The 25,944-nt window shown below is 40.3% G+C and overlaps 1 protein-coding gene across 5 annotated transcripts in view; it reads right to left on the reverse strand.

The window, feature by feature from the left end:
* The window catches only part of asic1b (acid-sensing (proton-gated) ion channel 1b), a 186,832-nt gene that overhangs the window by 28,459 nt on the left and 132,429 nt on the right, over positions 1-25,944 (reverse strand). The window contains exon 1 of one of the 5 annotated variants that reach the window (XM_067586769.1): positions 6,647-7,489. The exons of 3 other annotated variants lie outside the window; for them this stretch is intronic. In XM_067586769.1, the coding sequence (XP_067442870.1) occupies positions 6,647-7,261 (615 nt within the window). In that variant the 5' untranslated portion in view covers positions 7,262-7,489. Of the gene's footprint in view, positions 1-6,646; positions 7,490-25,944 lie in introns of those variants that run through there. One more of the 5 variants, XM_067586773.1, reaches the window with a different exon arrangement.

Here is a 25,944-nt window from a genome sequence, read left to right on the forward strand (position 1 = left end):
TTGTCAATACGACAAAGAAAAGCATGGGGTTTTGGATGGTTAAAACATGCAATTTTGAGTGCATAACCTTGGGTGCTGGGGAATTATAATGAAAATCTTTTACTATTTTGCAATATTTTTTTATACCAAACTACAAATCCCAAAATTCACAAGATTAAAGTTTAATCTTTAGTTGCAGCCCTAATCATCATCAAACCTTGCGCTGCTAATTCAAGATTAATTTGCCGATTATTTTCTTGATAAATCCTTTGGTCTATAACAATGTCCTATTTCCAAAAGCCCAAGTTGACACATTAAAACATCTTGTTTTGTCCAACCGACAGTCCAAAACTCAAAGATATTGACTTTAATAAAACAGAAAACCAGTAAATAATTTACATTTGAGATTCAGCTCTAGTCCAATCATCATCAAGCTTACTCTTTTTTACTCCCAACCTGTTTCAAAGCATCTTGAAAAAAGAAAACCTGATCAAACAAGCTCAACATCCTCCAGTTCCACTTTTATCTCTATGAGACACACCTGCGGATGCAACTTGTAGTTCAAAGAACACTGTTCAGTCTTGTTAAGACCTAAGTGTGCTGTCTTATTAGATGATCAAGCATATACTGTACAACAGTCTCTGCCGGAGAGCTACTATAGAGTGCAGCAGGGAACTGTGACCTATTGGCAAAGGCATGATTGCCAGTGAAGTAATGGATGCATAATCGAATCTTAGACATTATGTAATGGAAAGACGTGGTCAGGATCCAAAATAAAATGTTCCTCTACTTTGTTGTCAAGTCACTTGATTGCAAACCCTGTATCAAAGCAACCTCCCTCAAAATTAACTTTCATTATTAACCTTCAACATTTTGACATTCATATAAGGAAATGGTAAAAATGAAGTAGAGGAGGGTTTGTATATAGATGAAATGACAACAGGAGCAGAAAAATAATAACTGAAAAAAAGTCTCTTCCTTATTGTTCTCCACCTTTTGTCTACATACTGTACTCACAACATACAATGGAGATAAGGCTTCATTGTAAGATGGATAGATACAAAGAGCTACATCACAACACAGTCAGACAGTTTGTACAAAAGGTGTATTTCTGCTGAGACCGAGCTAAACGTTGAAGTTTTATTTCTTGTGAATGTACTGCGAGGACCTTGGGAAAACATGACGAGGCATTTATTACTTGGGTGACTTATGAATCAAACATTAACGTTTCATGAGAAATTACTCAAATGTCACAAACACCAGAATCGCGGAGCAAAAAAAACCCAAAAAAAACAAAAAAAAAAAGATTGCAGCCGTGTCTCACAAAGGAACAGTTAGTATAATATGATTCCTGTTCAGTGAAGTGTACAGAAAAGAATGGGGTGCGAATCACAATGGATTGCCACCCAGGGTGCGGTTATATTGGAGCTTATGAGACACAAAGCGGTGAAATGTAATAAAAAGCCTTCTGAGTCGGACACAATATGAGATGTGACCTTTCAAGTGCATAAGTGGCAAAACTCAGTCAAAAGCAGTCCCTGCAACGCCCGCTTATGTGCACTGACTCTGGAGCAGGATACAAACATCAATAAAGGGTCCCTGAAATCCATGTAAGTCCTGGAGTCGCCTCTCACCATAATCAGATCACTGTTCATCCTTACTCTGGTGGAATATAGGGCAAGGAAATCTTATGATATCACGGCGCCAACCTGCATCAGCCGCTCAAAATATCTTACAATAACAAAGGACGAAATCTGCACACACACACACAAAAAAGGTTTTGGCTTTTATTCTCCGCCAGCCTTTTTAATCACAGATTTTGCCCCCATGAGCACCTTCGACAGCCAAACAAGCCACCCTTTACTTAAAAACCATCTGTTATGACAATTTATTTGCAAGGTTATGTCCAATAGAATTCACCAAGACTGTTTTTTTTTTTAAGGAAAAGGCTGTGCTGCTCACACTGAAAAGAGAAAAGCAGTTGGCAGATATGCTTCAAGAAAACAGTGATAAGATTGCTTGTGATTACGTAGAAGCGTGCGTGTCTGTTTCTCAGCGTGCACGCGCCCGAGCACGCATACACATTAGTAAAAGAATATGAATGACCATGTTTGTGTGTACAGTATTAGAGTGCATGTGTAAAGCCACCTGTGCATTGCCATCTGCGTACGTGTTGATAGTGTAGTGATTGAGTCCGGGAGGCCTGTAGTCAGAGTTGCTGTGGTAACCAGGAGATTGCGCTCGCTGCACTGAGTGAAGAGCAGCAGCAGTGGGTGCCACTGGTGACCTTGGGGAGTCAGGATCTTCATTGTGCTCTCAAGCTTTGAGGTTTGCGCATCCTCTCAACATGCCTCTTCCTTTCTGCCTATCGAAAAGGCCCGTGTGTCTTATTCAGTGTTTGTGAAATGTCAAACTGAGGGGTTGAATTTTAAATTCTCACATGTACAACCAACTTATCAATTAGGAGCTGTACGCTATTTTGGAAAACCACAACCGTTTACCTGATTCAGAAACCAGACCGTTGCAAAAAGAAAGCCTCTAAATTAGGCCTAATTAATTTTACATTAGGTAGAGCCATCAGCATTAAATGGTTCTACACAGTGATGGTAAACATGTAAAACTTGTTGTTCACCTTATTGGTCCAGTGTATTTAGCATTAAGGGAGAGCAAATATTTGTTGTGCCTAAGCAGCTTTTCCTGAGGAGGTAAATCTGGCATCGCTTTTGTTTTGTACATCGCTCCACACTAAACCCTATACATTGCCTTTAAAATGAGAATTGTGTTGTCTTCTTAACCTGTAAACACAAAATAAATATTTAAATCAACCCCACCTATGAGAAAAACATCGAGAGAGACGTCGCCCTCCTTCGTTCTCACAGGGTGTAGAAATGTCACTGTCTCTCTCTTCGATAAATAATTCACAGACAGACAGCCTGAGACTGTTGAGATGGCCCTCGGCTATCCTTCACATGACAGTGTGACAAGGATGCACAAGCTGTTCCCTAAAGTTGCCAGGGAACCACTTTCCCTCCTCTTCATTGATTTCAAGATCAGTGCTCAGCGCAAAAGGTGCAATGTGTTATGACAGTTACAAAAACAAACACATATGAAAGATTGTCTGGGTGCTACTTGGCACTGGATCAACTCAGCTAAAAATAGGATTTGCTGTGTTATACTGTATGTCTATATGGAATACAACAACTTATTAGTGATGTATGAAGTGTTATAATTTCCATATTTCTGTCAGTGGAAAAGAAACACCTTACAATATAATACAAGACAACCCAACACCACAAAATAAGAATATATCACAGATTTGAATCAACATTTCTTAAACAGCACTCAAAATTAAGCTTCACAAATGCTGAGGTTCAGTGCTTAAACTGGGAAACAACAGTTGCAAAACAATCTCACATCAAGGTCCGTTTTGGAGCTTTCAACTATATCACATGGTCCTCGATGGCAGATGAGAATCCACAACAGCTACTAAAATTAAATGGACTTTGAGGTGAGACTGTTTCTGTCAATTGCTGTTTCCAACGCCAAGATTGAACTCTGAACCTCAACTTTAATTAATTGTACAGTTACAGCTACAGTTGTGCTTAAACGGTCGACAGCTCCAGAAAAACTTCCAAATGGATCTCAAGGTGTGATTGTTTGGTTAATTTCACTATTGTGTTTATCACAGGGCACTATACTAACTTGTGCACATGTTGCAAGTGCAAGTGTGAGTAAGAGCAAGTGTGTGTTAAATGTGTAGGTAGAGAGCTGAAAGCATTGTGGGAATATAGAGAGTTATTCCATTCAAGAAAAGTCGTAGGAGTCACTTCTGTTAAATAAAATGCTCATGGTTGCCCTGCTTTATGTATGAATTATGTTACTGGTGGATAACACAGTTTGGGTTGATTTTTGCCCTTAAGATAGTTAAAGCTACGCTGATCGATATTTTTATATGAACACTTGTTCAAATCACAATGTGCAATGACAAAAGTGTTGCTTGTAGTGATAAACCCGCAGAGAATTATCGCCAATCTCTGCAGTTCCCCTCAGCTCTACAGAACATTTTAGCATCTGTCAGGTCTTGTTTTCGTCTGCAGCTTCACTGTTTTGATCCATTCTCCAGAGCTTAGTTTTCAAATGCAGTAGGCAGCTGTTTGCAGTGAAAAAGCTCTGTTAAACCCACACTACCTGCCCGGCACCAAATAAAAGACAAACAAAGTTAGCGGCTAGCTGGCGGACACAGTGGAGTAGCAACTTTAAGAGTCTGACATTTCTCTCTGGAGTTGTTGGAGACTAAAACAGAGCTAAAAGGAAAGTGAATATTGGACTTACAGGCATCAGGTGGTCAGATACACTATTTCAAATGAATGCTAATGTTGCTCCCTGCCTGATGCCTCCCATAACAACTTTATTATGGCGATTCCCTATGGCAATTCATTAATACAGGTTTAAGCAACGCTGCAAATCTGCAAGTCCTGAGGAAGCTGTTGCTCTTTGATTCTGATTAAGTAACCAAGTAACACTTTATATTCATCGTTAATGTTTTAAATGTTTGAAACTTCACCTGCTATTACACATTGCTATAGCCATTGTGTACAGATTGAACAAGGCTTTGTGATGATAAAGACCAAAAAACAAATACACATTGAACCCACAAATCCAAAGTCATAATCAGTAGCTGATGTTTTAACAAGGCTTAAGAGTTTTAGGATGGATTTATCCACAAATCCACACATGCAAAGAAATCACGCATTGAAATGAATACCCAGACAGGCAATATAGAGACAAAATACATATCCCGTTAGACTTCCCAGTAGGATCTTAGAAAAGTGGGTGAAAAGCTGTCAGTCAATAGGGTGCACAGGAGGGGCAGAAGCTGACTGCTTGTTCTTGGATGGATTTCGTAACTAAAATCAATGTCTGAGACCTGCGAGTGAGGAGAGGCCTCCCTGATGAGAATTAAGCGTGTGTGTTGTTAAGCACGGATGGAGAAGAATGGGGCGGCTGCATAGAGGGAAGGACAGATTGATGAGGCCACTGGACCAAATTTAAAGAGTTTCAAGAGAGATCCAACAACATTGGGGGTTCCTGCACAAAAGTCAATACATCCTGAAACCAATTGTTTGTAGACAGACTCTCACCTTCCTCTTCCACACCTCACTTCTCGAGTGTGACTGACTCTATCGGTCTGACTCATGCCGACAGCTCGTCTTGCCCGCCCCGAGGCCACGCAGGGGCATCATCGATTATCTATGCACTAGCACATATCCTCAAAACTCAGACCTCGGCATTATGTTTATCTCTGAAATAGGTTGCTGTTGCTTGGTCACCCTTCAAAATACTCTGCACAACATGAAGCATTCCCAAGGATGTTGGTAGGAAGAAATGTGTTTGACTGTGATAACTTGTTTTGTGGTTCCAGATGTGCTGCATTTCAATTTGTGAAGAGAAAAACAAAACAAACAAACAAAAAAGAATCAGTTTGATCCATTATTTGGACTAGGGTTTGATGACACGGAGAGTGAGGGCTGCCATGGAGGCAAGGAGCTTCAAATTATAAATTTCACTCAGAACATATAATAACCTTCAGTCATGCCTGCTCCAAACAACAAAAAACATATTTCCAAATTCAAAGAGTGCTTAATACACCAGAAGAAAATCCACCTAACTGAAAACAAATTTGGGTAATGAGGTGGGAGAGAAAGGAACACTGGCTTTCACATTGTTTTGCATGCGATGATGGAGTGCAATCAATGGGGCTGCAGTTTACCAATGAAGCCAAAGCTAACTGCTCTCCATCACAGCGTCTGGGAGTGTTATAAAGCATTGCTAAATGAATCAAAAGTCTTCATTAGGGGCAGATTGGTCTCTCATGAGCACAGGATTGTACACACATTGATCCAGCAGTGATGGACGACAGAGGAGGGCCCCATTCGGGCCATATGGTGGATGCAGAAGGCGGCTGGGTTTTGCAATGATCTACAGTGAAATGATTCAACTTTTGATATTGGTTGGGGTGGAATTTACAATCATAATATCCCACAGCATCTATATCTGTGGGTGAAATAGTGAGACAATAAAGAGCGAGGTGTAAATGAGTATGTGAATAAATAAAGAACAGATGCTGCTGAAAGACAATGCCATCATATAATGAACTCTGAAATTAAACAAACATCACACCCACACTTTTAAGTGTTTTCAAGTCAGTTTAGGAACACTGTGGGAATATTACAGCAATATTAAGGAGATATATTATGAGTTGAAATCCAATTATGTAAGATAGATCGCGATAAACTCGCTATTGAGCGCAACACAGCATATAAATCCATATAGAAAGATTATAGTGGCATTTAATGGCGAGCTTCAGAGGCAGACGGAGAGTTAATTGAACTACTGAGGCGCATTACCAAGCAACAGTGCAGAGGAATGCGCATTGTGCACAACCTGGTGATTGCATGAGTACAAAGTAAATTAATTACGTAGCCAGTTGATGTCTATCACTGCGACGCATAACAGATACTGACAGGCAATTACTAACAGTTCACCTTTTGACTCGGACCAATAATTGAAAAATCTGTATCCACCTCTTAAGGCTGCATCAACCTGTTGGGAGGGGGTGGTGGCAGGGGAGTTAAAACAAAGAATTCAACTTTGGCGACACACTCACGGTGCTGAAATTGCGCGGCCCGCAGAGCTCTCCTTGGTACCGACAGTACAACAGCATCTCCTCCAGCTGGTGTCCCAACCGGTCCAGCAGCTGCCTCATGGACGGCTGAGACTCCCGTGGAGGAGGGAGAAAGTGGTTGAAGTCCAAAATCCGAGAAAGCGGGGACCAGGGCGGCTCGTTCTCCGCGCTCCCGCCGCCGTCGCCCCGCAGAGGTGTGAGCGCCTCTCTTGCGGCTGGAGAGACCTGCCAGTTCCTCCCCAAAAGTCCCAGCCACCTCCCAGCGCTGAATATGTCCGTCTTCTTCATACGCCGCGGCAGAAGGAGGTTTTGGTTACATATGGTGACGGCTGGGAAAACGAGTCGTTTGGCGTACACCATGTGCGCTTTGGTGTACACGGGCGAGGAGAGAAGGTACCGGACGCGGTTGGAGGACCAGGTGAAGAGCAGAGCCAAAGCTGCAAGGAAAGCCAGCAGCCACGCAACTCTTCGCGGGTAGGAGCCGCTGAGAAAGATGTGCCTCAAGCCGTGCAAGGTGGTGTGTTTCAAGAAGAGCTTTCCGGCTTCGGCGAGGGAGCCCGGTCTCGGTTTCGATCCAGATGAGTCGCATTGGCACATTTTGAAGGAACACCGGTGCGCGCTCTCAACATCGGTCCCGGTGTGGTCACAGTGACTGAGCCTAAACTCGCCTATGCGCTCTCAGATGGCTGCTGTTTGTCAGACACTTTGGAGAGAGAGAGAGAGAGAGAGAGAGAGTGTGTGTGTGTGTGTGTGTGTGTGTGTGAGAGGCGCACGGCACGCAGCTCTGCTCGGTCCTCAGGCACTGAGCAGCAGCTTGTGGTGGTGATGGGGGAGTATTTTGTCAGTCGCACAGCGCTCCCTGATCTTGTCCGGGAGGGGGGGAGATGCGAAGTTATTCAGAATGATTTCGTGCGCTACTGTGCAGCAACAGGAGTCCAGGGGATGATTTCATAAAAATTACAAGCAGTTAGTCTCTGAAAATCTGAAGAAATGCCAGTCACATAGTCTTATTGTAATTACACGCTCCTTCTGTCTGCCTCCCTATCTTGATTCTTACTTTTCCATCTCCGCCTCTCCCTCCACCCATACATTTTCTCTGTTGAACACACATACACACACACACACACACACCCACTCTATTCTTCCATTCTTCACAATATCCTCAGCACTGTTTGCTGAATGAAATCATTGCCCTCAGTAGCTACAGACCATTTGTCTTCCTTTTCAAGCCCGTCACACACACACACACACACACCTATGGTCACACACATAAACACACACACACACACACACACACACACACACACACACACACACACACACACACACACACAACACACAACACCACACGCATGCACCGTAATCCCTCCTGGCTCACAACTTGCATTCTTTCTCAAAATTGAACACTGCATTATAGAAGGTAATGCTGCAGAGACTGTAGTCTCTTTCATTATAGTTTCACCAGCTGAATTTTAAACATTGCAGACCCACAGACGGAGTAAAAGCTTTCACTGGTTGCTCAACATTTTGGTGACACTCAGGTGAACGCAAACTGTTTGACATTCCAGACTGTCAATTCTCTGATGTGCTTCGGTGAAAGATGTGAAATGTTAGTGGGGGGAAAACAAAAAGGTCAAGATGCTGCTGGTGAATTAATGCAAATCGTGTAACACGTTTTTAAAGCATCCCCCCGAAGTCCTGAGGTAGCCTAACTTAGATTTAATGGGTTTTTTGACCCTGTGGTGCTCCAGTTTGGCTCTGATGAAGGAAGTCTGTTTCAGGCAGGCGACAAAAGCTTGAATGCACCATTGAGGAAGCGTTTTGCGAGTGCCATCTCTCTCTCAGGGGGGTGTTGGTTAAGTGGTGCTTCATGCTTGGTTGGTCATCATCACACAGTGTTCCAATCCAGAGTAAAAGCTGGACACCATGCAGGCCTGATTCTCACTCTCTGCTCCTACTTTTGAGCACACAATGTGTGCCCAGAAGTGTGTGAATGTGTTATCTATTAGCTTACTGCGTGACAGAGGAAAAAGAGGTGAGAAGGAAATGATGTGAAAGAGAGGAGAGAGAGGGCATGAATGAGGTGTACTTAGTGAATCAATTTTTCATGTGCTGCCTTTCTCTCCTTGAAAGGATAATTCAGGTTTCTTGCAACTTGGGTAATGGCTGAAATCTGGGAACATGGCTTGATCATGGCAAAGAAAAAAGACAAGGCGATAGAACAGTCAGGCAGGTTGGAAACAAGCCGACAGTTTAACCAGATTTTCTTATTTTCTTCTTTCCTCTTTCCTATTTTCTTTCTTTCTTTTCTTATTTATGAGTATAAGCAAAACTGAGCTTATCCAAATGTTGGTGATAATTCTTCAATTTACACTGAAAACTCTGTGTACGATAAAGCAAATACAGCAGGTCAAAGTTAAATGTGGATGTCTGTTAAGAAGGGATTGTAAACTGCGATTGACATTTCCAATGGATAGTTTGGGTGATCATTTTTCAGTTCGCTTTTGTCTTCTCTTCCAAATACGTTTAGCTAACCTGGAGGTAGCCCAGATTACTAACTGTGCAAAGAGGACAACTGGCCCCAGAAAGCCTCAGGGTTACTGTGGGTCTGCTAATTTACTGTAATTAAAGCTTTGTTTAGGAAAATACACTCCACTAAGTATAATATGAACTGACATGATACGGACCATAATGAGGGTGGTTTCTGTTGCATATTCCTAAAATAATTTGTAATTATTACCACACTTTATAACCAGGACAAGGTAATGTTCCAGCATAGAAAAACTGGACACATTACACAGGGTGGGATGAACAAGAGGATTTATTATGGCTTATCGGGTGTGTTAAAAACTTATATGATCGTCTGACCACTTGTGTTTCTTTCCCTGTCAGATGTCTTTTTAGTCATGTTCCAGTCCAGATCTTAGCAATTAACTCAGTGAATACAGTGTTATTATATTCGATAGCAAGGCCGAAATAATAAAATTAAGACAAAGATAGAAGAAAAAAAAACTCTACAAGAGTGCTAGAGTCCTAACTAAGACTAAAAAGGCTAAGCATATTACACTAGTTCACTACGCTGGTTGCCAGAGTGTCAAAGAATTAACTGTAAAGTATTACTGCTTGTCGATACATCTCTGAATGGTTCAGGTCCTAAATCTCAGATCTTCTCATCTCTTCAGTCAGCTGGTTCTGGTCTACTTGTGATAAGGTATGGTTTAAGGTTAGGGAAGGATCGTGGTAAAAAAAGCTCTTGGTTTGTCACACCCTGCCTGGACTTTGTGTGTTTTTTGGTCTTTTTGTGTTTTTGTGTTCTTTGGGGTTTCCTGGTTTGCACTTCTGTTTAGTCCTTCTGGTCATGTGGGTTTTCTTGTTGTATTTGGGTGGTGGGTTTGTACTGCTTTTTGTTGTTTGGCCTGGCGTGTTGTGTACTTGGGTTTGGTTTTGTTGCTGTATTTCCCTTGTGCGTTCATGTGCTCCTCCTCACCTGCCCTGCTTCACCCTCGTTAACCCTGCTCTGCTCAGTGTCTTCCCCACACCTGCCCTGTATCACCCTCGTCAGCCCTGCCCTGCTTCCTGTGTTTCCCTCAGCCAATCACACCCAGCCTGCCCTTGTGTCTCGTCACTTGTTCCCCATTCCCTGATTAGTTTAGTCTGTATTTAAGGTCTGGTTTCTGGTCTGGAGTCTTTGTTGGATCATTTGTTTTGTTCAGCTTGTCCTGTCCTGTCCTGTCCTGTCCTGACCACCTCCAGATTAAAGGTTTTCGTCTACCCTGCAATCTCTGCCTGCTGGTCTCTGTGATTGCGTCCATTCCTGCTACTCAACCTGACATGGTTAAAGTTAGGCGAACATTAATTGCAGACGTGCTACATCCATCAACCCGATCCCTACATCCTTAATGTTCCACCTGGCTACATGATGGGAACACCACCTTCTGCACTAGTGTAATTCCTATGGATACTGGGCTGCTTTTTTGTTTGGTCTATATGTCATCCACCCACAGTCTACATGAAAGCAGAGTGAAGCACTGCTAGGATCAGAATCTGACATCAGGCAACCACCAGCAGTTTAACCTCTCCACCATGTTTCTGGATTCATATTGGATTCAGCCTGCTTACTCATACTTTTCAATTTCATTTTCTTGCGGGCAATATACTGTAGCACATAACATAATGTCCCCTCGGAGGACAATCAAGTCTTCTACTCGGGAGGTTACTCATGTTTTAACGAGTGAGGGTGTCATGGGGAATGGTTGCTCAACCGTGGCCCCGTGATCACTTCTCAGTGAGACGCCACCATGACATATTCACGAGTTGTAATCCGGCAATCAGGATGTGCTTGATTGAGTGCGGTTGTGTGTCAAGTACAGAGCACATGCAGCAGAGAAGAAAGCGAGAGAATGAGACAGACCAACACGAGCGGAAGAATCTTTTTTTTCTGATCTGGTGTAAAGAGGGGAGTTACTGAAATTTAAGAATCAACACTGGATGTGTGACTGTAGATTAATTGTAATTTATATTGAAAAACTTGATGGGTTGTGCATCGGAATTCGTCGGAGATGGATCCTGACTGTCTTGGCATTTAACAGCATTTGTTCAAAACCGTATCCTCAGCCAGCTCATCAAGAGAGAGACATATCGGAGGAGAGGCCCCGTGCAACAAGCTAATCCGTCTGGGTGAAGGGATAATGATGCACTTGCTTGACAGAGAAACACAATCCCGCTGCAAGTGTAACAACAACAGAATAACAAATGCATGCTGCTCTGAAACTGTGGTTTAAGAGTTTCACTAATGAATCCATTATGAAAGCAAACAGGGATATTTGTAAGGGGACCCTGGGCATGCATCCTTAGTCTATTAATACTTAAGCATATAAGACCTAAATAAATATCCTGTTTGATTGACTGGATCTTAAAATAAGCTGTGAATTAACTAATGGAAAAAAAAGGGGAGACAATCTTTCAAACATACCTTTCACTGATTCAGAGCAGAGGGAATAAAGAGAAATAAAAAAGAAATCCCATTAAAAAAAGGCTGTTTCCTTGATGAGTATTGGGCCAAAAAATGTGGACTTTGGCTAAAAGACTATTGATTTTTCAATGTTGTGTATACTCCCATAGCAGAAGTTTTGAGTCTGTAAAATGCCTGCCCACTTATTTCTTCAAAGAACAGAGTTCAGACATTTCAAGGCCGTTGCATTAAAGGGAAACACGCCCATTTCATTACTATAATCGTAGGCAGTTCTCAATTTGCGTGTGAATCTCTCTCGAAACACATAAACAGCTTTCGACGATGATATTGAGGCAAATCCTAAAGCAGTTAAACAGAAAACTGACGGGGACTTTTGTGAACACACTGACAGTGAGCAGAGTAAATTTATGGACACATTTTCGAGTTCAGACCTGTCAGCAAAGCTACGATGAAACAAACGGGATGTAATTATGGGAACACTGGCAGTCCACAAATGTCAGTATCCGTTGCAAACCGATGTCATGAATCATCAGTCGTGAGTCCATCTCAGGCTATTAAACACCACAGCGTATTAGTTGCTTGATCGCTAGGAGCTAATGTGAATGAGAGTAATCAGTAGATAGCAGTTTTTTGGGGTGGAATTTCTTTTTGAGTTGCTTTGACAGTTCCTCCAAATGAGAACAAGACTTTCATTTCAATCAGCGAGGCCAGTGAAGCAATGAATGCTTAAAAGCCAACTGATGATGAATGAAAAGGCACCGGCAAGCACAGAAAAAGTAATAGCTTGCCACTTGACATCACATGTTATCAGTCATTTGAGCAAACCAGTGAGGATTACACCTTTCGGCATGTACTCTGTGCCAGGGGCTAAATTACATGCTGTAATTTTTCAAAAATTTGCACCTTTTTTTAGGTTTCAACATTTAAACTTGAAGCGCATTGCAGTTATACCTCCCCAATGGGTCTTGAATTGAAAATAGAGCTGCAAAATTCAATAACGAATCCACTAATTTGAAACTAATCTGAAAGGGGACTGCCAGTGTCCTCTCTGGTATATGGATGCTGAGGGCTTGATAAATCTTTAGGGTCCACATTGCTCTGTGTGTCTGACTGCAGAGGGTTTGTTTGTGAGGGCTCTGGGGTATTGAGGCTCTCGGCAGTTAATCAAACTGTCATTCTGGGTCCCGATCGGGGGGTGGGGTGGGCCAGTCTGGACCTTGACATGTGCAGTGTCAAACTACATGCTACAAGGCGAACAACGCCGCCCAGCTCCGCTCCAAACCTCTCTCTCTCCTCACTTCTATCTCTTTAATCTACTTGGCTGTGCAAACTCTATCATTAGCTCTCTCTTCTCTCCGTTTACCCTGAGTGTTTACAGTACAACCTTACAACACAACGCATTTCCCCTCGTCCTCCCAAATTGTGTGTCTCTATATTATAAGTCACACACACACCTTTGTTCTATACTCTGCCTCCCTCTTTCCTCCTCTCAGTCTGTGATCTCTGCTTCTCTTGGTTGCCTCTGTCTCCTCTCTGTCTCCCGCTGGAAATGTTCGGCGCCAAGGCGTCCGCAAGGGAGCAGCCGGAGAGAGAGAGAGAGAGAGAGAGAGGAAGGTGGCAAAGGACATAGCAAAGGAAGAGGCTGAGAAATGGGATAGAGGTGTGGAGAGCAGCAGCAGTCAGGGTCCTGTGGCTCCGGGGGCTGGCAGAAGAGCAGGTGCTGATTTACAGAGACAATTTTGAGGATAATTGTGTACATGATCTGCTGTAAGGAACAAGGGTCACAAAGGCCACTTTTCCAATAGTCTCTCAAACTCCTGGGCTATAAGGTTGACTTAAATAATGCGTCAGGTAAGTGCCACGTCACTGTTTTTAACAACGTTAGAGATAAGAGTCGGTGGAAGTCGCTGAAGAGCTCACTGAGAGCTTGTGAACACAGCGAGCTTCAGGCAGTGACACTGAAACAAAGGTGAATGTTGTGTGACACTGTCAATAGAGCTTGGCACATACATTTTGAAAATAAGTAAAAATAAAAAACTATTCAGAGCCACATTGTGTACGTGTTGTGAATACATGTCCTACATAGATTATATACAATAATCTAAATGTGTGTGTTGTGAATAGAATAGAACATCCTAAACTGCTGTAAATGACATGATGCTGTCTTAAAATAATTAAAGAATAGATCAAATGTTTCTGTTTTCAGCTCTGATTGGCAGAGTCATACTGGAGACTGTTGTGAAACACCAAAAACACTTGTGAAACTAGTTAATATATTGCAACACAATGAACCAGAGATTGCAAAGATAAAGCTTTATGGAAAAACTAATCTTCAGCGTTACTATGATTGCATCTTATTATCATATTTTCAGTGATTTAAGATAAGACTTTTGTATTTATGATGTCAATGGCATTTCATCACCAAGGTTTGACTAATGAGTCATTGCGATTATACAGGGTCTCATGTCAACCTCTTCATTTAATGATTAAGTTCTGTATATGTTTTTGTATATTCACGCGTATTACTAAGGTTTGAAGTGTCCTAAGGTTTCCCCCCATGGAACAAGTTGCTGAAGAGCAGATAACTTTCCTACAAATAATCTCATTACCGTTCAATAGCATTGTCATTGTTGGTGGATGTTTTTATCTGATCTTTTTTATTGAGCCTATCAAGCGTATTCATTGATCTTCTTTATGGATTTTTTATTCCACATACATCTCCCTGGTGTTTTTTTTATTCCTTTTGTCTATTGTGTATTGAATTATTTATTTGTTTGTTTGTATGTTCTTGTGTTGCTCCAAACAAATTGCCCCTAGTGGGATTAATAAAGTTGTTTGTATTGTATTGTATTGTAGTATGTTATAGTCTTTTCGGGTCAAATGATATTAATGCTGCAAATAACAATTCTTTTCTTTATTTATCAATTAATCAGTTAGTCAATGAAATGTAAAAAATAGCAACAAATAAACAGCGTTTACAATTTCTCAAAGGGTTGTTTTATCTGATCAAAGGTTTAAAATATTAAGATATTCAATTTACTGTCATACATGACAAAGAAATTCAGCAAATCATCATATTTGAAAAGCTGAAACCATCAAATGTTTGGGATTTTTGCTTGAAAAAAGACAATTAATCTATTATTAAAATAGTTACTGATGAATTTTCTGTTAATTGACTAATCAATTAATTGACTAATATTGTTGCAGCTCTAAATCACAGAAATGCAGTTTCAGAGTCTTTGCCATCCTGACTAGAGAAAAATGCAGTGTTAAGAGTATGTTTTTGGGACAAAAACGGCCAGATTTGACAACACAGAATATCTGCACAAACTTATTGGACATGGGTGAGCTCAGTCTAAAAATATTTAAATTGGTGTGGGTCTTTAGAAGCCCATGTTGACCCATTTTACAGTGACTGTACATGAGAGAAACTGTAGTGTAGTCTTAGACCCAGTGTGAAGCCTTTGAGGTGTTTTAAAGCTATTGTGTAAAGCACTGCCTTGAGAAACATGCTGCTTCAAATAGTTACAACTACAGTAACATAGTATTACTGTGCTGCATGGGGCGGCTTTAGAACAGATGTTTAAATACTGTGAATAACTGGTGTGTGGTAACAATTCACTGGATACCACGCTCTATTAATCTAACAGCACTGTACTCTGGACAGGATGGTCTCAAAAGCCTCTTTTTTTCATATTGCTGCACATGTATGGCAGCACCATCATTTATAGTGACCAAATAATACATCAATACATTATTCTGAGAATGGATTCAGGAGTTTTACTATAAAAGTAATGTGTCTGGATGTAGCAGATTTATATTTACAACCCAAAGGGCAGTAAGAGTATCCCTGTCTGCACAGGGAAACACAGGATGACACAGCTAATTCATCTAGGCAGCATCATGACAGCTGGGCTGGGGAGAGTTTGGGAAAGGGGAAATGGTTCTGATGAATGACTTTCAGAGTGCGGCCGCTAGCTATGGCAAACAGTCTCCCAGTCCCCACAGGCCTGATGCCTCCTATTTGCCGCTCAGGGAGAAATGAATGAATGGCCCTTTGTGAAGTAAATGGTCCCTTTCTGTCTGACATTTACAAATGAATCCTTCTTGTAAAACTAAATCCAACCATTTGTTTTATTAGTTGTAGAGGTGATTTTTGTGTGCTGATGCTCAAGACTGTTTGCTTGTCATATGTACGCATAGCAGTGGTGACTTAAGACATGTATATATGGGTTGCCATGGCTATATTAGTAGGGGGAGGCTGCTACGAATGTGCGCATTAAGATTTTGTAAAATATGCTTATTTGCTCTCTTTCTGAGAGTGAGATGAGAGTTACATGCTAGAGCTAATACCTGGCAAACAACAACCAGTTGCAGTTACTAGTTGTCACACTGAGGTTGCCAGATTTGGTACCATTGTCCTTGTACAGTGACCTCTACCAAAACCTGCACTCGCTAACTGTATCTGGCAACCCACGCAATAGACGAAGACTCTGCACAGGTACTGAGCAGATGCATAAACTGTTGTTTGTCAAGAAAAAGCTCCAACTAGTAATTTCCCCTAAAATCACAAATTAAACAAATGAAATATAATGTGTTAATTGATGAGTTTTAGATGTGCTGATAGAGGTATTCTTGAACTTTGGACAGAGCCAGGCTAGCTGTTTCCACCTGCTTACTGTCTTTATGCTAAGCTAAACTAAACACGTCCTGGCTCTGGCTTAACGCAGACATGAGACTGACATTAATGCCTGACTATCATCAGGTGTATAATATCAATATTATATTCATATTTGATTTTAAAAATCTGATAACAATAATGTACATTGGTCAATTGGCATTATTTAAAACAATCATATAACATACACAAACACTTTGGATAAAGATCTTTTAAATTTGGTTATTAAATAATTCTAACCAAGACATGTACTGAGCAGGACATTTATCAGTTGAAAAATAAACCTGTCAGTGCTGTATGGTAGACAAACTATTTAATTGCGACACTATTTTTAAATGAACTCAAACATATTTTTCTCTACTGAATTTCCTTGTTAATCAACAGCTGACACATACGCCAATACTGATATATCTGCGGTAAGCTAATTACGTTCGACTTATCAGATGAGATAAATCTGAGGAGCTGATTACCAGTTGTGATCTAATTGAAATGTATCTTCTGATCTCACTCTTGAAAAACAAGCAAAATGGTCTAATACCCAAAATATTGAACTTTTTATTTTTAAAATTTGAACTTATTACTTTAATAACTTTAAATAAAGTAAGATAGTAAAATGAAATGGAAAATGCAGTGCCTATTGAAGGTTCCTATAAATTATATTGACTCATTTCATACATTTCAGGAAGATTAAACCACCCCTCCGGCTTTCCCGCTGACACACACACTCATTCCCTCCCATAAGCTGTGTGTGGAAGGACAAACAAACAACACATGCAAACTGTACTGTGACAGTTTTAATATACACACTTTCCAGCCAACAAACAAAAAGACCAAACTCAAATGACACCAGTATAAACAAAATTCATTCCTCTCCTTCTGCAGATACAAATCCTATAAATCAGATTTGTTTTAGAAGAGCATCAGCATCACTTCCCTCCTCTCTGGGAGACAAGTTGTATCATAAAAATCTTACCCTTTCAAAGTATTATACAGACTTTACTTTTGATTGTTAATTCAGAACAAATGTGATGAAGAACTATTACGATCAACCAGTCAAACCCTCAGTAGATATCCTGCCACGTCCTATTACACCGGTATTAAAATCACTTCATTGGCTCCAGCCTGTCTCAGAGTGGATTTTAAAATTTTAATGACCACTTTTCAGGGTTAGCTCCAAAATATATAGCTGACCTCTGATCTCCTACGAGTCTGATTGCAACCTGAGATCCTCTGGTAGGTCTTTCCTGGTCATTCCTCAGTCAAACCTTAAAACTAAAGGCGACCGGGCCTTTTCTGTTCTGGCCCCTCAGTTGTGGAATAACCTGCCCAAGAAGATCATGAAAGCTAACACATTGATTTATTTTGAAAAGCGCCACATAAATAAAGGTATTATTAGGGGATCAAGCCTAAAGACTTTTTTTTTTTTTGGAAAAACACATTTTTGACATCTCTTGGTCCGACTGCTACCAATTTTCTGTGGATCATTATGGGACCAAGAAAAATTGCATTAAGTTGCATAAAGCTTGTTCATATTTTATTTAGTTTTTGAGATATGAAACATACCATGAAAGTTTAATTCAACTAGGGGGCGCTACAAATGTAAATAATGGGCGTGGCATATCATAAATCAGACTATAAATCAGAAAATTGTTTGTCCAATCATTAAAAAACTCGCAGGATATGTTTCATAACAATGCTGAACCATGTATGTAAAACTACTTTGAAATTGCTCAATAGGGTTCACCACCAGCTCCAAACATGTGCATGAGCCGGATGCAAATTTGGCCATAAATCAATGACAGTTTGTTCAAACATCACCAAACTTTAATATCTTTAATTAAGCTGTTGTAGCTTTTAACTTCTAACGGTCTGTGTTGGTTTGAACCCCGGAATCGCTGCTTGTACCTATATTTATTATTATTATTATTATTATTATTATTATTATTATTATTATTATTATTAACTTTAATCCCTACCCAGTTTAAGAACAGTTTATTAATCCTAGGTTTATCAGCTGCTATTAACCAGTGTATTCTGACAGATGGAAAATGATTAAACAAAACACTTCAGTTACTTGCCTGGATGTATTGCTATTATTCAAGTTCCTTCACTAGAATATATGTATGTCCAATCTCTGTGTTTGTTCCTCTCATTCAAAAACTTTTTTTGCACCAAATACACTAGCCGCTTGTCAAACTGCTGGCAAGAGGTGAGTGTGTGCATCTATGTGTGTTACACCTTATGGCAGGGGGATGTCAGACATGCAGTGAAAGCAGGACTAACGAAGGAGGGTCGATGGTAGTCCAACTGGCTGTGGATTCCTGACACACAAACACACTCAAATGCACAAAAACACGTACACAAACAAGCAGGTCAGACTGCCAGAAAGGATGAAACAGACAGGCCAAAGCCGGCTGCATGGTGGGTTGCACCTAAATGGATCTTTCATTTTGATTTCATTTTGGTCTGCAGTATAATGGTCCCTCTGGAGGCGCATTTACTGAGAGCAATATGATAGCTGATGTCTTCCACGGATGTGTATGTATTTTGTGGATGCGTGTGCTTGCATGCGGGTGTGTGTTGTGTTGTCTGTGTGTAAAATGGGTAGCAGACACACTCGCTAATTGCCAGCATGATTTATTTGCTTCCCCCCCCCCCCCTAATAACTCCTGCTGCCTGCACAATGATGTCCTGATACAAACCTCTGAACAGGGAGGTGGGAGTTTGAATCAAGAGGGCACACCTCCCCGCTGATGTCTGTTACTCTGTCACTGTATGCTACTTAGGCGGACGTTATTGGTGTTAAGATCTGCATCAGCTGTGCTTATTAGGTTGCAGCGCTGAATAATATAATCATCCCCTCCTCTAATATTGCCCAAAGGCAACAACAGCACTGGACTTGCAGAGATTGACTCAGAGATCCTGAGATGAAACAACAACTGCTCAATCAATAGACCTTCCACTAACATTAGCTCAGGGCAGACCTGCTCACAATTTTAGGCTCATTTACATTTAAGGCAGTTTGCCACTGCTTTTATCCTGAGTATCTCACAGTGACTGAGCAGATATGTGTTCAGAGTCACAAATAGTTATGTTTTAGGATGATAATATTTATACTAGTGGTTAAAGGGATGAAACCTATGATACTTTAGTGTGAGACAGAAAACAGCCTCTTGAACCTTGAGCCATTCTTCCACCTCAACTTTAAAGCTGCACTGTGCTGCAAGGACAGGTTTAGACTTTTTCAAGTCCATCTTTACAATACAGTACAAATTCAAATCACTAGTACATGCAAATGAGCATTTTAAAGTTCATCTGAGGCTGACATGAAGCTTCATCACTAAGCCAAATGAGATGGGTATCTTCCAATCTTTTTACTACAAAATTCCCTCTTTTGTGTCCCAGGGCAGTGAGCCCCAGTGGACAGATTCGATCTGTTCATCGCTTGGTCGTTAGTGTGTTAGTCGAGGGTTTGTTTCCGGGACAAAACATTGGCATAAACTTACACATGGCTGGAGGAAGGAAGAAACCCAAGTGATTTGGCAAACTCAAACTGCTGAAACCTCATACTATTTTCGGCTAAATTTCAGAATGTGTTTTTGCACAAAATGAAAAACTGTGGATTTGTCCTCCACCTTTTACGGAGAGTCTCACTGGAGAGGGATTTCTATATAGCAAGTATCTTTCTGCACGGCAAATTGTATTGAGCCAGACCTGAAAAAATCTGAGCATATCTTTTGATCAATATTTTTTTATATCATCTTCAAATCAAATAATGACTTCATGTAATAAAAGAGGTTGCTCGTGAACCAAAAGAGAATTATCACCCAATAATTTACTGAGACAGGTTCAGTCACTCTGCTCTGCTCTCTTCAGCCAATTTTGGCAAACAAGCTTTGATAAATCCACCATACCCTACTTAGCCAACAGCAAGCTGCTCTTCAACTTTACTCTGGGTCTGCTGGATATGTAAGAAACGCTGTGCTTAGCACACAACCCATAACAATTTTTTAAGGTGTCATATATCAAGACTGTGTGTCTGTCACCATGCTTTGAAGTTTTTCTGTCCCCCAGTGGTCAAAAATCCTTTTATGTAGCTTTAAGTTTGCATAGGCTCTGCTCCACATGTCCACTGATCAACACATAATTTGGTTAAAGAGATTGCGCAATGTTACAGAACAAGAGTTTGGTCTTAATTTAAATACAGTACAAAATAGAGACAAAAAAATATACCGTTGTCTCTCCTTGTCCCTCACACACGCACATAAACACATGCACATACCCAAACACAATGTCTAGCTGGAGGTAAAGTGTCCTGCTGATTCTACACTCTGCTCGAAACAGCCAGTGGGTACCTAATGGAGTCCTGCTGACCACGATGGATGCAGTCATCTATGAAACTCTGGAGAGGAGAGGCGGCAAATACCAGTTCAACCACAAACACATACTAGCCTTTAGGCATCCTCACCCACTACACACACACACACACACACACACACACACACACACACACATGCACACATCTTAAATATCTCTTTTCAGTTTTATTCTGTGTACTTGAACTGCAATAAAAATAGTTTGCCTTTCCAACACAGCCTTTAATAGATAATTATAATAGTAAAGGGATTGGTAAAACTCTGAAGGTCTGTTTTCACATTCATGCACACATGAGCACACGCACAGGCATGTGGACCCATGCAGAAAGAGACAGGGAGAAAATTTCTGAGAGAGAACACATAGGCAGAGTCCAGCGCTCATCACCTTTCTCCTTTCTCTGACATCCATTCTGTCATTTACAGCCAAACCTTTTATTTCAGCTCTGGTATAAAGTACAATCTTGTAGGAAGCCATTAAGGCCCTCTCATCAGCCTAATTAGCTACTAGTAAGTGGCTATTGGCCCTGTATAGGACACTTGTCATATGTCTTATTCATATATAATTGCTCCAACAAGACTGCGGTATCCCTCATTTTCACATTATTAGGAGTCATTTATCTTAGTCGGGGAGTAAAGTGAAAGTTCTATTCTTTCATTTATGCCACTTTAATGATTAATTAGCATTTGTGTTATGAAGTGTTGGCTGATATTGAAGAGAGGTAGCAGCGTATCTGCCCAATTTAAATGACCCAGGCTTCATATCCCATTGGACTCAACAGGAGTAAGTGCTGCTGTACCTCTTGTCACCAGCCTCTGACTCTTAAAGAAGACAGATGAGAGATTTAATTAAAAGGGATGCATTTGTAAACACTGATCCATCACTTCGATAGAGAGAGATAGGACACAGTGACAGAGTACCATGGTGTCCCTTCTATTGGACTCAAGTCCTCCATGTACAGAAACAGAGTGGGATCTGAGGAGAGAGAGAGAGAGAGAGAGAGAGCAAAAAAGAGAGATGGAGAGAAAGAAAATGACTTAGAGATGGGTGATTCTGTCGAGGCCATTCACAGTGAACAAACTTCAACTCATGTTTGATTTGTAATATTTATTTTTTAATCCCCACAACACAAATAGAGTATAATCCCTCAGGAAAACAGTTCTCTAAAAAAAAAAAACAACAAAAAAAACCCAAAATCAACCACTGTGTTTCCACTTGCGGCTGCTCTACATGACGCTTTAACTGGATAGCGGTCATTGCAGCTCAGAGGCTCTGATGTTGTACTATAGTGGAAATCAAAGGGCTCTTTAAAGATGGGATTAAATATATTTCTGAGTGATTTCTTGTAAACAAAAAGAAAAAAAAACAGCATGCAGTATATCAGTGCCAAGATCTCAAATGAAAGCCAGTTTAGGTTCTAAAATAATTGTAAAACACTGCCCCCTTGTGATCAGTGTTTGACATTGGTGCGTGCCAGTAAAAGTGTAATGCTGGCAGGCAAATGAATTGATGGAAAGCCTTGATAAAAAAAGAAAAAAAGAGGTACCAATTTCATTAATTAGATCTTCAGACTGTAAATGAAGATTAAGAGAAGAGAGGCCTATCTCTTATGCATTTGAGGTATTTTTTTTAATAATGAAATTTTATTATTTTTTCACATTAATTATAACATTATCATTTTTTGTTACAGGCCTGAGCTTGATAAAATAATAAACAGATGAAAATTAAATAAATTAGTAACAATACAAAATGAATAAAATAAGAGAAATAGAAAAGGGGAAGGATGGGGGGTTGTCATGATGGCCTTAGAATCATAAAAAAACACATTAATCATAGAAAGATACATTTTACATACATGTACACACTGTTCCTAACACACTATGTTTACATACATCATTCACAAAGTGAATTGTAGAAGGGCCTCTGGAGCTCTCCAGTCCGTTGTGCCACTTTCTCTTTGAATTAAGTCACTTAGATCATTGGGCAAGCGAGTGATCAGTGGCTGCCATACATTTATGAAGCTGCTCTCATTTTCTTTTATTCTGCACTGAATGTATCCATGGAAAGTACTCTCTCTCTCTCTCTCTCTCTTTTTTCCTGGATCCAATTAGATCGCATGGTTTTCTTGCTAGGAAAAGAAGTTCATTTAGCATCTTAGATCGTTGAAAGCCTAAGACTCCTGCTTTGTGTAGCAGCCCCAATAAAAACTGCCCAGGATCTTTACAGATATTACATTTCAGAATTGTACTCAACTCCTTTGCTATACATGACCAGAACAAAAACAATGCATATAATTTCCAGCTGACACTTTACCCTCAGTACACAGAAGGGATGTGCTCGGGTCAATGTTGTTTAAGATTTGAGGTGTTCTGTGTTGTCTGTGTAGTATCCAATATTGCATTTCCTTTAATCTATTACAAAGAGAAAGGGAGTGAGAGGCTTGGATACATTCTTCCCAACTATCCTTTTCATAATAGTTTGAAGATCCTTTTCCCATTGTTCCACCACTGTATCTATATTTTGCTCATTATAGCTCAGAAAGTTGTCATAAAAATAAGAAATAAAACCTTTGTTTCTTGTGAAGTGGATAATAGATTATTCAATTGGCATGAGAAGGGTCTTGTCTTGAGGTAACTTAGTATCTGTAGTGGCAAACCTGAAGATAAGCAAATCATCATCTCGGCTCTGTCATGCCATAAACGAAAAACAGCACTTTTCCTGTTTTTTATAAGCAGAGTTAAGTAGAGCTATTCTTTCTACCAGTAAAGTTTATAATTTCCTGCCAAACCTTAATTGAATTTGTGAGTATTGGATTGTCTACTGCCCTAGAGCATGGTCTCTTGATACTTGTAAGCTCCCCTAGTAATACAAAGGTAGCACATTGTCATGCCTCAAAAGGTTCTGGCCCCGCTTAAGATAACAGTGAACCCATTCATGAATAATTTGACTATGGCAGGCCCAATTATAATATCTAATATTTGGGAATGTTATTCCCCCTCTATCTTTTGGTAGCTGCATAATCTTCATACATAATCTGGATTTTTGTCATGCCATATAAACTTTGAGAGGTCTCTTTCAATCTCCTTAGACAGTTTCTTTGCAATGTGTAATGGTAGCATCTGCATAGGATAGAGAAGTTGAGGTAACATTAATTTGTATTAAGTTTATCCTACCCATCCATGAAACTGGTAAATCATACCATCTAGTAAGGTCACTCCTGATGTTTTTAAGTACATAATAAAAGTTCAGTCTTAACACTGGGAGTTATGGAAATCCCTAAGTAGGTGAATCCTGAGGTAGACCAAGAAAATGGACAGTCTGGTAAGATTGGTGTGTCCTCATCATACCCAAGTGGCATAGCTATTGATTTGTGGAAATTTATTTTGTTCCCTGAAAGAGAATCAAAGGTCTGTATGACTGACATTATAGCTGGGATGGATTCCTTTGGATTGGCAACAAATAATAAGATGTCGTCCGCATACACCGCAATCTTTTATGTAGTAGGTCCCCATCTGGATTCTTGATATACTACTGTGGCTCCTTATGGCCTCAGCAAGTGGTTCAATTGCAAAAGTGAAAATAATTGAGGATAAAAGGTCCCATTGACGGGTACAACTACCCGACAGGAATTCTGGTGATTGCATGCTATTAACCAGTACACTGGCCCTCGGTAAATGGGATATACATATATATATATATATATATATATATATATAAGTCCCCAAGAAACGTCAAACCTTTCCATGGTACTAAATAAGTAAGGCCACTCTATTCTATCAAAGGCCTTTTCCGCATCAATTGACATAACAAGACTTTGCTTTTGATAGATTTTTGTATATTGAGGTAAGTAGGTAAGCATCCTTCACGTCTTCTTGCCAAGAGAATATTCAACAATCCACATTTGTTAGACTAATGGTGAAATATGAACCACAGGTATCGGGGGGTTTACCCTTCTTAAGAATCAACAATATATTTGCAGCATACACGGTAGAGGAAGACAGCCTGGTTCTTGAGAGCGTAGGTATATTTTCATCAGAGAGCCCTTTAATGAGTTTTGAAACTTTTTATATAACTCTAGGCCGTACCCATCTGGCCCAAGAGCTTCTCCACACTATAAGGAATTTATTGCCTCTTTGACCTCCTCATAGGTAATAGGAATCCCGAGGGCACTTTGGTCTGCATCAGAAAGCGATGGGAGGTTAAGGTTTTCTAGGAAGTTGTATAAAGTCCATCTGGTCTACATCAGAAAGCAATGGGAGAAAGCGATGGGAGATTAAAGTTTTCTAGGAAGTTGTGTATACAGTCCATGCTCGAAGTGGACTCAGAGGTATAGAGTAAAAGTTTCTCATTATCTCAGTAAGAGCTTTAGTCTCATAATGGTTCTTCACTGAATCGTCTTTTAATGAAGAGATTAAATTTCATTTCTGTCTACCTGCTGCTAAATGTGAGAACAGTCGCCCAGATTTATCCCCCATTTCAAATAGTAATATTTGGCATAGACGATGCTGGCCTCAGCTTTCTGCATTAAAATTTGGAGAGCTGCGCATATGACCTCTGTTTTACTAAGCAAGGCCTTAGAAGGATTATCCTTTACCTGCTTTTCAAGTTCTAATAATTGTTTTTCTAAACAGATTTGATTCTAAGGCCACTTTTTTCCTGGCTGTACAATATAAGATAATAGCTCCCCTTAAATAGGCCTTAAGCTTCTCCCAGAGTGTTGAAGGACTTGTATCTGCATTATCGTTAGTTGCTAAAAAGAATTTGATTTGTTCTTCTAAATAGGCCACAAAAGAGGGGCTGTTCAAAATGGAAGGATATAAAGTGAGGTATATAGATATAGATAGATATGTCAGCATGATCAGACAGCAGTCTAGTAAAGTGTATTCTTTCACCCTGTCAAACACCTGCCTCGAAGTAAGTAGTCTGTTTGGGAAAAACTTTGATGAGGGTTGGGAAAAAAGATATAGTTCCTTTCTGTGGAATGGAGAACTTTCCAAGTGTCAAACAGATCTAGATCTGAGCATACTTCCCTCATGGCCCTTATCATTTTAGTAGGAGCAGCCTTGGTTAGGGGATTATGGTCTACCTCTGGATCCAAGATAGAGTTGAAGTCACCTACTAATATCGTATAGGAAGAAGAGAGAGAGGAAACTTCAGCTAATAACGTCAAGTAGAATTCACTATGTATGTTCCCCATATAAAACACTGGTTAAGAGAACATACCGACCATGTAGGTCTTTAATATATTTATCTAAA

The sequence above is a fragment of the Thunnus thynnus genome, chromosome 4, assembly GCF_963924715.1.
Source record: "Thunnus thynnus chromosome 4, fThuThy2.1, whole genome shotgun sequence".
Lineage (NCBI taxonomy): Eukaryota > Metazoa > Chordata > Actinopteri > Scombriformes > Scombridae > Thunnus > Thunnus thynnus.